Source organism: Quercus suber, unplaced genomic scaffold, assembly GCF_002906115.3.
Source record: "Quercus suber isolate HL8 unplaced genomic scaffold, Cork oak 2.0 scaffold_153, whole genome shotgun sequence".
Classification (NCBI taxonomy): domain Eukaryota; kingdom Viridiplantae; phylum Streptophyta; class Magnoliopsida; order Fagales; family Fagaceae; genus Quercus; species Quercus suber.
In genome coordinates this window covers 865238-879309 of record NW_027069614.1, presented here as the reverse complement: position 1 = coordinate 879309, position 14072 = coordinate 865238, and the positions used below count along the sequence as shown (strand labels likewise).

The 14072-nt window shown below is 35.2% G+C and overlaps 2 protein-coding genes across 2 annotated transcripts; both read right to left on the bottom strand.

The window, feature by feature from the left end:
• Window positions 1-445: 445 nt before the first annotated feature.
• On the bottom strand, window positions 446-1422 carry LOC111993677 (uncharacterized). Its single transcript, XM_024025497.2, has one exon. It carries the CDS (start codon window positions 1031-1033, stop codon window positions 701-703), a length of 333 nt encoding a protein of 110 aa, XP_023881265.2. The 5' UTR covers window positions 1034-1422; the 3' UTR covers window positions 446-700.
• Window positions 1423-12685: 11263 nt separating this feature from the next.
• LOC136069138 (E3 ubiquitin-protein ligase RING1-like) lies at window positions 12686-13342 on the bottom strand. The gene has a single exon (XM_065777343.1). It carries the CDS (start codon window positions 13340-13342, stop codon window positions 12686-12688), a length of 657 nt encoding a protein of 218 aa, XP_065633415.1.
• Window positions 13343-14072: the final 730 nt, after the last annotated feature.

Sequence of the window (14072 nt, the reverse complement as noted above, 5' to 3'; positions counted from 1 at the left end):
GACTCATTTGAGTGATATATCACAAATTCACAGAGAAAACTCAAACCCACTTTCCACTTAACAATATCACCTGATCTTAAGCCAATTGAGCGACGGATGGATGAGCCAACGGTTTTTGCGTGCTTGGTTAGTGAGAAAATTAGCGAAAGATTCACCATAATCTAACCCTATTCATCATTGAATAAAACTTTGATACAGTTTTCGTAGATCAAATCTAATTATACGTCCTTGATAAAACTTTGATACAAATTTAATTATATGTTAGCAAGAGGTTTGTAACTCACTCAACAGAAGGGTTCAAACGTCTTCATTGTTATAACTATCGAATTAATCGAATACGTCTTGGCATCATCCAATGTTATTGGTATTATATTTTCCAAAGACAATTAAATTTAACATTATTGGCCAATGTAATCACAGGTGAATTTGATTGAGGAAAATTGGATTTGACTCGGGAAAAGTTTTACCCTTTATTGTTAATTTTCAAATTCATCATGCATACAATTATACAAAAAAGTTTCAAATCCTAAATAGGAACAACAATTTATTAAACTCGGAACCCATCCAAAAAGGATCATATATATCTTTTCTATGATACCCATTTACAAAAATTACAACCCATACCAAAACCCTAAACCCTCTCATACTCACAACACAACCACTAATACAAAAGAAAAACAGAATCAGAATCAGAAGAAGCTTACAGAGCAGAGCCACAAAAGGGGCAAAAACTGAACTCGGGCTCCACCGGCCGGTCACAGAAACGGCAGCGGTCGACCTCCGTAACAGCAGAGTCAGTGGTCGGCCGTGGTGGCGGAAGAGAGTAGGACTGAGGGAAGAAGAGGTTGCAATTTCTGCAGTACATGGAAGGCTCCTTTCCCGGCCACCGCCACACCGGAACGAAGAACAGCTTCAGAACCTTCTCGTACTCCACCAGATCCGCCGGAGACTTGCACACAATGCACCTTCCCGCACCTGATCTCAGCACTTGCCGGACTTGTTGCTCAACCCCTCCCGCAAAGAAGAAAAACATTTTTTTTTTTTTTTTTACTTTGTTTTTGTTTCTCGCTCACTTTACTGTCACTGTTTGATTTGCGTTGCGTGCGTGTGTGTGTTGGGGTCTATTCTATTCCATAGTATAATTGGGAGATTGTGCTCCAGATTTGGAGTGGAATCTGGAGGCTTCGGGTGCTTTTTTTCTTTTTCTTTTTTTTTCTTTTTTTTTTTCAAGTTAATTTATTTTGGTAATGGGTTATTTCAGCTATACTAAGGAAATTGGGATTTGGGACAAAATGGATTACCTAGATACAAGGGTGTTTTTAATCCTGAGTTTTGGTTTGCTCACTTCATCTATTGGTGAGAAATGAATCCTAGCGCCGATAGCAAGAAATTCGAGCTCATAAGGCATTGATAAGTGGGACAACACACTTATCGCAACATTATTTTATCATGTAAATTACAATGTTGTTGACGAGTAGTGAAAAATAGTCGTTTGTAAAATGTCCGTCATTACTAAGGATGACTGTTATTACTAAGGACGATCCTAAACACACATTAATGCACAGATATAAATTCCTCACTTAAATGGCACAAGTGTAACAGACGTACAGCTTTTCCAGCCACCAGCTTACAGCTGTTACAACTACCTCAAGCTGACCATTACACAATCATTACAAGACATTGAATGGGGAAGTTAAATGACTATTAAATGAGCCATTTAACCCTCCAGCTCAACCATAACTGATGGATAGCAATGAATCGCTTCTTCATACTAGCAAACCGTCCATGTTAATGACGAGTAAAAGTATAAACGAGCGTAAGCGCATTATTTCCAAACAACATTCAATATCCAAATGATAAATGAGCATAAAGCCGTTACTGTCATCTAATTATGCACATTTAATGGCCGTTACAGACGTTAAAGGGTTGAGGATAAATGGTTATTATTAGGCTATAAATCCTCTAGCTGTAATACAACGTTAGAAAGGCCAGTAGATTGAGCATTTACTCACACAAAAGGCTATAAAAAGCCTAGAGAGACATGTAAATGATTCATATTGAACACACACACAAATTACTCTACAAATTACAAATTTCTAAAGAGTTTAAACTAACTTAAGTATCGAATGGGTCCTTGGCAGGCCCTAAACTAGTGTCATTATCTACTTAGTGTTTTCTCTCATACAAGATCTGAAGGTTGTCCATCATACTAACAAGGCAAAATTGCGTTTTATCAGTTTGGCACCATCTGTGGGAACGACAACATATCAATCAATAAGCTGTTGAATTCTCCATTGACTTAGTCCTTCAGAGCAAAAGGACTCAACCATAACTGCGCCGCCGGACCCAGTCATGATGACTAAACAAATCCAAGCACTAATGGTCGATGTGCAAGAATTGAAGAAACAAAATGAAGACTTGAAGCAGAGAGTGCATCCAAAAGGCACAAATACGTCATAGTTACAGTGTAATCGCAATGACAATAACAGCGAAGCCCATAGTCCAAGAAATAGCAGAAGAGAAACTTCTAAGTACACCGCACAGTCAACTCATGGCAACGTTTAGATGATGAAAAACATGAGGAAGGAGTTAGACGAAGTCAAGAACATCATGAAGGGAAAGACAGTGATAAATCTTGATGGCATGATCAAGAGGACAGACTCGCCCTTCATTGCCAGTGTTTTGGAGTGCCCTTTGCCTCCCAAATTTTGTCTCCCATAGCTGGAGGTTTACAATGGCACTAAGGATCTCCTAGATCACATAGGAGCATTCAAGACAATATTAAACCTCCAGCAGACCCCAGACAAGGTAATTTGCAGTTCATTCCCAGCAACCCTCAGAGGAGCAGCAAGGATGTGGTTTAGCAAGCTGCCCACGGCATCTATCGTGAACTTTGAGCAGCTGAGTGACTTTTTTGTCTGCCATTTCATTGGGGGCCAACCTCATACCTGCTAATTGTGAAGCAACAAGAAGGGGAAACCCTAAGAGAGTATGTAAAACGCTTCAACAAAGTAGTGTTAGAAATTGATGAGGCAAACGATCAGGTGATAATGACAACCTTCCAAGCAAGGTTGAACAATCCTAACCTCATCTTCTCTCTAGAGAAGACTCCGCTAACTACAGTAACAGACCTCCTATTCAAAGCCCAGAATTACATGAACGGAGAGGATGTGAATAGATGGCAAGAAAAAGATGGAAGAAATCGATGAGCTCCAACACAAAAAGAAGGAGAAGAAAGATCGTTCCCCCAGTCGAAAGAATGACAACAAGAATACGCAGGCTCATACAAGATCAACAAGTATTCTAGAAGAGGAACATGTTACCTCAAATCACTCAACGGCAAACAATTACCTCATCCATGCAATGTAGAGCATTTCAAGAGGTATTATCGCTAGTTAGATGACGTTTTCAATTTTCTCTCATCAAACTATTTTCTAAGCAGGAATGAATAAGGGGGCATTTTTTCCCACATGAATAAATGGCGTTCTCTTGAAAGATCTGAAAGTATTATTTACCATACCAAAAAAAAAAAATTCAAGAAGAAAGCCTGTCATTAAAAGTCCAACGAGTAAAACCAAGTAAACGATAAAAATCTCGATAAGAGTAAAATCGTCACATAAGGTTCAATTTGGATGAGTACAATCATAATGATGATCAAATTCTCAAAGTGGGAGTAAGTCATATGATTAAATTTGCATGGTTAAAAACTAATGAGTACAATCATAATAATGATCAAATTCTCAAAGCAAGAGTAAGTCATGATTAAATTTGCATGGATAAAAACCGATGAACACAATCATAATGACAATCAAATTCTCAAAGCGAGAGTAAATCATATGATTAAATTCACATGGTTAAAAACTGACAAACACAATCATAATGACGATCAAATTCTCAAAGTGAGAGTAGGTCATATGATTAAATACGCATGGTTAAAAACAGACGAGCACAATCATAATGACGATCAAATTCTCAAAGCGAGAATATGTCATATAAATTCGCGTGGTTAAAAACCGATGAGGAGTTTTTTTAAGAAGGAAAACAAAAATCAAGGCGTGCGGGAAGTTCAAGAAAACTTCGCATGCACAACCAATGAAGAGAAGGCACGTGTCAATCACTTGACGAGAAAGTCGCCTCGCATTAAATGTGATGGGACAAGAATCTCGATACACGAAGAGGAGATTGAACCACCAAAAACCTTTCATATTCCTATGCTCGTCCAAACAAAGGACGACAAAGGAATAAAGGGGGCAACTGACAAGTAATGTAAAATGGTCGTTCGTAAAGTGACTGTCATTACTAAGGACAACCATTATTACTAAGGACGATTGTAAGCATAAATTAATGTTCAGATATAAATTCCTCACTTAAATGGCATAAGTGTAATGGATGTACAGCCTTTCTAGCTACCAGCTCATAGCTGTTACAAATACCTCAAGTTGACCATTACACATCCGTTACAAGACATTGAATGGGGAAGTTATATGGCTATTAAATGAGCCATTTAACCCTCCAGCTCAACCATAATTGATGGATAGTGATAAAATGCTCTTCTGTACTTGCAAACCATTCATGTTAATGACGAGCAAAAGTACGGATGAGCATAAGTGCATTATTTTCAGACAACATTTACTGTCCAAATGATAAATGAGCATGGAGCCGTTACTGCCGTCCAATTATGAGCATTTAATGGCTGTTACAGCCATTAAAGGGATGAGGATAGATGGTCATTATTAGGCCATAAATCCTCTAGCTATGGTACAACGTTAGAAAGGCCAATAGATTGATCATTTACTCACACAAAAGGCCATAAAAAGCTTGGAAAGACAGGTAAATGATTCATATTGAACACACACACAAATTACTCTATAGATTATAGATTTCTAAAGAGTTTAAACTAATTTAAGTATCGGACGGTCCTTGGCAGGCCCTAAACCGGTGTCATTATTTATTTAGTGTTTCTCTTATACAGTATCTGAAGGTTATCCATCATACTGATGAGGAGCATACTGACAAGACAAAATCACGTTTTATCAGTTGTTATTTTGTTGTGAAAATAATTGTGTCGTTTGTTATTGGTGATGAGAAGACTAAGATATTAAATAGAGTTGAAGAACTTGACTCTTGGCAACCCCTACTATAGGCATGGTTAAACTCAACATGGATACAACTATCACTAATGATTTAGTTCCATTAAGAGTAAAGGCAAGAGACAATTTTAGTGAGTTATGCTCTTCTTTGTGAGCTGAGGCAACAACCTTTCTCTGGACTTTGCAAGTTGATGCTAGAGATTTATTGAATGCAAGTTTTTATAAAAGGTGCCATGTTTAAGCTTGTGTTAACAATCTCAATGTAGAGGGTGAACAAGTTGACTGGTCCACTCTTTGTAATTCCCTTGAACTTAGCAAGTCCTTTTCTAGGTGTTAGTTTAGTTGGGTTAATAGAAGTCTTAATTCTGCAAGCCACATTGCTACAAAACTTGTTGTTAGGCTTAAAATTCAAATTTTGTTGTAATAAGCCGGAAGCCCCAAAAGTCATCTTAGATGCTTGTAAGGCTAATTATATTGTTGTTGACTCTTCTACTTGATTAATGAAGTTTCCAAATTTTTTTATTAAAAAAAAAAAAAGAAGAAGGTGTCCTTACACTTTGGACTTGTGTACTGGAGAGAGAGAGAGAGAGAGAGAGAGAGAGAGAGAGAGAGAGAGAGAGAGAGAGAGAGAGAGAGAGAGAGTGTCCTTACACTTTGGACTTGTGTACTGGAGAGAGAGAGAGAGAGAGAGAGAGAGAGAGAGAGAGAGAGAGAGAGCTTTTAAAATTGTTTGTAAAATTGAATCGGACTCATTAATCCACATGAACTCATAGTAAGAATTTGTTTTATAATTTCAAAATTAGACAGGTAAAATGACACTTTTTACACCACAGATAAGCAACATTACAATGGCCAAAACCAAAAGTGGATAAAGTGTAATTAACCCAGAATTAAATTGGACAAATGGCACAAAATTAGACAATAATTAAAAACTAATTTGGATTTTGATTGTGTTCCAACTTTAATATAATATATATAATTTGTATGTCTTATTAGTTGCAATACACAAACATAACAAGTTGCCATTAACAAGAATTACGTTGATATGGATGAGTATTCCACCACCACTAACCTCCATGCAAGTCTTTTTTAGACATACATGTACTTAATACGCCTTTCAAAAATAAGCATGCACTATTATTCTGCTAGAGGTGATGGTGCATTAAAGCACATACTTAGAGCACTTACAATGACAGTCTTAAATTGCTAAAAAGCTATTTTTAGCATCACAAACAATAAAAAATGTGCTACATTGATGGTGTCATATCTAAAAAAAATTAACAATTTGCTAGTTACTTTTATGTATTTTTTAAATCTCTCTCTCTCTCTCTCTCTCCAACTTATAGCGGTTGGGATGGGGTTTCAATGGGGCTATGGGTACATGTGGTGGTGGTGGGTTGTTGATCGAGTTGTGGGTTGTTACGGTGGTAGTGGGTCGTTGATCAGCTTATGGTGGTGGGTCATGTCGTAAAGTGTTGTGGGTGTGGTGGGCATTGATCATTATGGTGGTTGGGTTGGTGGGCCACACCGTGGGTTATGGGTGTGGTGGGTTGTTTGATCAAGTCTTGTTATGGCTAAATTATGGTTTGTGTGGTGGTTTTGGCTAATTTGGGTTGTTGGGTTGCGATGTGGTGGTTGGTGGGTTTGTGGTGTTCATGTTTTTTTTTTTTTTAATTTTTTTTAAAAATATAGTTGCAGTGGTTTTTGGTGAGTTTGCTATGATATATTTTTGGGAAAGTGAATTTATGGCTATGGGTTATGGTGGCTGGTTTTGGTGGTGATGTGTTATGCATGGTGGTTGTGGGTGGTTGTTCTTGGCTTCTTGCTGGTTGTTATTGCTTCAAGGAGAGAGGGAAAGAGACATAGATGAAGAATAAAAAAAGAGTAAAGAAAGAATATTTAAATGAAGTAGTAAAAAAATAGAGCCTTTAATGTTCGGTGTATTGTAAAGTGGAGTGTTATAATAGATAAAATAGTTTTTTGAGTTGCTAAAGCTAAATTGTTTCGCACCACCTCTGTAAACACTTTTATTACTCTACTAGATTGATTACATGCACTTTGCACTACAATAATGCTCTTTTTCTTTTTCTTTTTTTTGGATTAGTGTTATAATGTTTAAAAGTGATATATAAATAACCGTGTTTATTTTAAAAAAAGAAAAAAAAAAAAAGAAAGAGGTAAGGTAACGTGGAATAATGTTTAAAAATGAGATAGAAAACTGTAAAAAGTTGAAACCCAATGGGACATTTGAATTTATTAATTGGGATAAGAGTTGTGATAAGTAAAAAAAGTTGTGATTTAAGCCAAAGAAAGATGATATATGTTAGTGTGGATGAATGGGAAATTGTGATAACTATATAGAATTTAGATAACAAAAAGTTTGGAATGTCTTAAAGAATTAAAAATAAAACCATAGAAATTTCGAGATAAGAATGAGTAGTTTTTTATGTGAGGTAGTGAGTTTTTTTTTTTTTTTTTGAATAAGTAATTTTGTATTTTTTTTATAAAGATAATTGAAGTATTTGAATTCAGATAGATAACAAATACAGATAGAAATAAGACATTTAAATGCAAATGGGTGATGAGAATAACAATTTTTTTTTTCCCTTTTGTATATGAGTTAGTATTACTATTTTAACCTTTTTTCGCTTTTTTGTAGGGAAAAAAAATAAACTAAAGGGTATGTTATTTCAAAAGTTGTATGAAAATATTTTGGTACACCAAAAATTAAAAAAAAAAAAAAGAAGGAGAATCCTCTTATTAATAGTATAGATTAGTTTGCTACATTGTTTACCAAATTAAAACATCTAGATTCACCACATTAGGTCTCAACTAACTTAATAATTATAAAACTTCTAAATATATATATATATATATAATCATTTTTATTGTACAATCAAGAGTTTATTCAATTTTGATCATCATTTTGCAACTCAATTAGATAAACAATTCATATGCAAATATCTTGTTACAAGCAACTACAAATGTTATTATGAGACTGTCAATATGTTAAGTGAAAATTCTAAAGTTATGTAATAATCATTCATATAGTTATTATTTCTAAAATAAATTACATATTCTCTTTTTTAAGAATGAAATAAATTACATATTCTATAATTTCATTACAAAAACATGCAATGCTCAGCCCTTCAATTAATTTATATAAAAATTCAAGAAGGTTTACGCTTTGTTTGTATTAACGTAAAATATTTTTAGAAAAAAATTTTCTCATTTTCTTGCGTTTATTTTGCAGTAAAATATTTAAAGCAAAAATGCAAAACTGGTCCTCTAACTTTTAGACTTTTTCATTTCAGTCCTCTAACTTTCAGTTTTGTTATTACAGTCCTCTAACTTTTAATTGTTGTCAATTTGGTACTACGTTAAACTCCAGTTATGTCCTGCCGTTAATTGAGCCAAAACTACGTCGTTTTGGCTCTTTTTTCTTTTCTTTTTTTATAATAAATTTTGGAATTTAAAGAAAATTAAAAAAAAAATTGATATTTTTTTTTTTTTTTTTTTTTTTTTCCGAGCCACGCCCAAATCACTCACTGGTAAATTTCCTACACACTTCTCAAACTCAAACCAAATCCTCCACACTGGAAACCCAATACACAACAACAACAAAATTTCCACTACCACTTTCAGGAAACTAGCTACTCATCAATCTCTCACAAAAAAGTTTCAGCTTTCTTTCCACCATTTCATGCCAAGATTCAATCTTTCAACATCCCATCTCTTCCAATGTCGAAGAACACTCCTAAAACTGAAGAAGACAATTAATCTAACCCTGACCCAAGATTCAATCTTTCAACATCCCGTCTTTAGCAAAACCCATGAAACTACCACACCCACAAAAATGCTCCGTTCGCCCTCTATTCAGCTCTTTCCACCTCATAGTCTTCGCCGCCACTGTTAGCTTCCGCGTCGTGCTCCGCCACGCCGACGTCAACCTCAGCCTTAGCGCGTGGTCCCCGCAGAAGAAAACCCATGTCCTCAACTTCAACTCCACCGAGGTTTTATCGGTATTGGTTGCAGTTTCGAACTGGGTTTTCATCGCATAAATGTTTTCTTCCTTTTTTTTTATTTTTTTTTTAATATTAGTTTTTTTTTTAATTTTCTTTAAATTCCAATTTAAAAAAAAAAAAAAAGCCAAAACAACGTAGTTTTGGCTCAATTAACAAAATAACATAACTGGAGTTTAACAGAATATCAAATTGACAACAATTGAAAGTTAGATGACTGAAATGACAAAACTGAAAGTTAGAACTAAAATGAAAAACACTGAAAGTTAGAGGATCATTTTTACATTTTTACCAATATTTAATTAAAAGTAAAATATTTTTAGTCAACCAAACCAACTACGCAAATTTTTGTAAAATAATTTGCACTTAAAATTTGGTAAAATATATTTTACATTTGTTTTGAAGCCATTACCCCGATACTCCCTCAGACCTCAGTCCCTCTCACACTCTCTCCCTTTCTACTCTCAAGTTCTCCCTCCCCACAAACTAGATCCACCAAGCCACTCTTAGTTTCGTCGGCGCCACTCATCTCCAGTGACTCTCATTGCTGGCTCCACCTTGCCATTATTGCCTGACTCGCCTCCACACCTCCACCCACCGAGTTTGGTTCAACCATTAAAACCCACCAATTCTTTTTTCGATCTGACCATACACCAGCTCTTAACTCCACAAATTCTTCTATCCTCCATCAGACCAGCTCTACCTCCACCTTCATTAACTCACCCATCGATTCTCAGATCTTTTTTTTTTTTTTTTTTAACCACTGCATGGGTTTATTGATTTGGGCTTTTTGGCTGGTTTTATGGGTGGTGGTAGGTGGCTGGGTTTTTGAGTTGCAGTGGGTGTTTGCATTTTTGGGTGGCTGGGATGTTTGTGGGTCCATTAATGGCTGAGTTTTTGGGTGGCTGGAATGATTTATGGGCCATGGTGAGGATTGGGTTTGTGGGTGGTTGGCTGGCTTAGGCCTCCAAAAAAAAAAAAAAAAAAAAAAAAATTCATTCTCCAATATGTGGATTTGAGTGGTCAATGGAGTGTCAGGGTTGTGGTAGGTGGGTTTTTGCTGATCTGGTGGTGGTTTGGGTGGCTAGTGGAATGGTGGTGGTTTGGTTTTGTGAGATTCTTAAAATTCCTTCATTTTGTTGAAACGTACATTTTTTTTTGGCATTTTCAAAATAAAAATCAAATACTATAAAATGAAAATATGCATGTAAAATTTACTTTTGCAAATATTTTACATCGAAATAAACGAAGTCAAATGACTTAAAAAATTTGTTGTTCATAATAGCTCAAGTAACATGTTATAATTTATGCATAATTAATAAATATATGTCATGGTAAGATCATGTGATGTTGAATCACTTATTACTTGACATCTATAAGTTGTGAAGAAACATCTTGTCCTTAACATGATTGTTTTTCTTTTAACTAACAATTTTCACAAAATACACCTTGCAAGTTCCAACAATTTCTCTATTCTCTTTTATTCCATGTAAATAACATTTCATATCGTTCACATCTTCTTCACTCAAAAAAGGATGAGATGCACACATCAGTCTTTACCTAGACCATTTGATTGGCCACACCCTCCTCGCTATAGCCACACATCACTTTCATCCCCATCTTTTTCTCCACCAATGACCACTTGGATTTGCAATTCCTCAGCTATACAAGTAGCCCCACCTGGTCTTGTGATTTTTTAGTGGTAGAAAACACAATTTTTCAGCGATGGTATTTAAATGCATGGTTCATATGCCACCTACAAAGATCATTGTGGAGAACCAAGGATCTTTTTAGCTATAAGAGTAGAGAAAATGCAGTATTTCTCACATTTGGAATGTGCGGTCTTGGGTAAAAAAGAAATAGGGAATAAATTTTATTGTTTGTTTTATTACATTACTATTGTATATAATTTTTTTTTAACCTTAAACTCAAAATAAAAAATTGATTTAATTTCTTTTTAGCTAAATATTTGATAACTATGATTTGAAAAATATCCAAATTTCAAAAATGTATCTTATTAACATGGAAATGATTTATTTGTTGGCTATATATATATATATATATAAAATGTCGAGAAATCAACAATTCGCACTTTACCTCCTGTATAAAAATTAAATATAATAGGGTAAATTATAGTAACCTCCCCCGAGGTTTGAGGAAATACCAAACATGTCCAAAAGTTGTTAAAAATGACCAATTTGCTCCTAAAAAACAAACGGCATGTAATGCTGTTTGAGCACTATATATCAAACCAAATTTTCTTCTCTCTCTTCTTCAAGAATTTCACCAAAAAATCTCTCTCTCCTTCACGCCCAAAAATCTCTCTCTCTCTCTCTCTCTCTCTCTCTCTCTCTCTCAAAGCTAAAATTTCAGACTCGAGACCAACAACTCCTCCACCAAAATGGTTTCAAAGCCGGTTTAACCACAAATCTCACACCATACTCCTCCGTTAAAAGCTTGGTGGTTCAGTTGTGAATCATGATGAATTGTAGATGGTGATTGCTAGGTCATGATGAGTGGAGACGGTGGTTGCAAGGTCAGTCTAGTGGAGCTGCTATTGTTGGGTATAGATTTTTATTATTATTTTTTTTTTAATTTTTTTTATTTGGGTTTTGTTTGGGTCTGAGGTGTGAATCATGTGATGTTTGATGGTTGGAATAGTTTGGGTTTGAGGAAGATGGGAAGGTAGTGATGGGTGGTGTCGTGGTGGACAATGGTTGCTGGGTCACACGATGCTCGACAATGGGTCTTAACCAACATTGCATAAAATTCTTTTATCATTGATCACTAGTATTGTAGAAGTATAGCTTTACTCACACAACCAAATTAAACTAGACAAATGTAAATGAATTGATCAACATAAGGACATTAGGACCACAAAGTTGTAAACAAATCTGGATATATGGCAAATAACAAGAAATTCTATAGTTACATTCTTCTTTCCCAAAAAGTATGTACAATTTGGCATAAGGATCCAGCATACCACTCTTCCAATAATAATAGGTCGATTGTTTAGCTCCTTTATCTTCTTCCAAATAAAGAAAAAAAGAATCTGAGTCCTTCTCAGGATCCGGGCTTTCCCAATAACTAAAAAATATATCATGCCTAAATCTGGATCAGAGAAAAAAAGGAATTCCAGTTATAAGATATCTAATAATGAAACCAAATTGAGATCTTATTCAAAGATAAAGATATCAAATATTCGGCCACTCTCGAGCCTTTTTGCCAAACATGATCTCCATTTGAACACAAGAATCATATTAATTTCGAAACTCTTCAAAACATATTACAAACTGTACCATCAAACAAAACTCTCATTAAACCATAATCTTCAACACAACAGCAAGTTAGTCAATGATTCATATGCACAACAACAGACATGGCAGTTAAAAAAAAAAAAAAAGTAAAGTATGTCGGACAACCGAAAGTTTCACCAATTTTAATACACAATCGCTCGTATCTTTGTGTTGTGGTGAGCCCAGTCGAGTACCATCTCAAATACTATGTGAGTGAGATGTGAAACATTCAGTGTACGTCTATGTAAAAACAAATCTCAGTGTTACATGATATTAATCAAGTAGGCATTGGAAAGCGACACAAGGGACACAAATGACTTGTATGTAACCACTTGACAATACAATCCTTATGATAAAGATGCAAGCACGGCAAGCACACAACCTCCAACCCATCACAAAACTCTTCCAAACAAATACTACACTCCCTTATCGAACAAAAATCATCAATTCTCACTTTCTTTAAGCCATCAATAGAAGACTTAGCGGCGGGTACAGTCTTAACCGTCCTAGCTTCCATGGACTCCCTTATAGCCCTATCGATTTGGTCACGTTCATCATAGGGCGTGACAACAAGAACGAACACCGCTATAGGGAACAAGACACGGCCAATGTTACGAGCATCGTTAAACATGACAGAAGCAAAAGATAGTATGGAAGGTGTGGCCGCGTCCAAGAAATCTTGGGACACGCCGGTGTTGGAGAATATGTTGGCCAAGATTGTTGGACCAACAGCAAAGAATGCGTTACAGGGTACGAGGGTTGATTGGTTAAAAGAAGTTAAAGGAACGAGATTGCGTTGTGGGTATTCCAATCGGAGGGCATGGTAGAAGTACAAGCGAATAAGAAAACAGTGGCAGGGGAGTTGGGTGGTGGTGTTGTTGGGTACGTCGTTTTGGTCATCTTCCCAACAGTGGTATTGGTACACGGATTCCATTGGAGATATGGGTCTTAGAGAAAAGAGAAAACAGAAAACAGATTGAGTACTTCAGATCAGAGTATAGAGTGACTGAAGAGAGAGTTTGATTTGTTTCAAGGTTTTGAAATAGATGTTATTTTTCTTATTATTTTAAAATACATAAACGATTTTGTTGCGAGGAAATACGTACGGAGATATAAACGAGATATACGTGAGGTGATAGAACTCCAAAGGAGGTGCGAAAACTCAAAAATTATGTTGTACAGTGTGAGTTAATAGAATTTAATTAAAGGGTTTAATTTAAATTGAATTGTCCATGCCAAGTAATTATTAAGAAGATTCTAAAAATAAATATATATATAAAAAAAAAAAAACTAATTATTAAGGAGTAGTGCTAAAAAAATTGATATTACTTGGGGCCAACTACAATATAATGTGAATTTTTGTGAGGAAAAATCTGCTGCCTCTAGTAATTTCCCTTATTAAATGAGATTCATAGGGTTTTATTAATTACTATTTTTTTTTTTTTGGGGTTAACTTTTTTACCTATTTCTGACAAAATCGAATAATTACTAATTATTATTGCTTGTTATAAACAGCGTTTATTTATTTATTTTTTTTTTTTTTGAGAATTGAATTGTGTTATATCCTGTTGTATTTTTTTTTTTCAAGAATCGGAGGATAATTCCCATAAAAAAAAAAAAGAAAAAAAAAGAGGATAATCATTATTAATTATTCCTTAATCACC

Excerpts from the sequence above, each read along its gene's own strand:
- LOC111993677 (XM_024025497.2), bottom strand. The coding sequence starts at position 1,033 with ATGTTTTTCTTCTTTGCGGGAGGGGTTGAGCAACAAGTCCGGCAAGTG.
- LOC136069138 (XM_065777343.1), bottom strand. The coding sequence starts at position 13,342 with ATGGAATCCGTGTACCAATACCACTGTTGGGAAGATGACCAAAACGAC.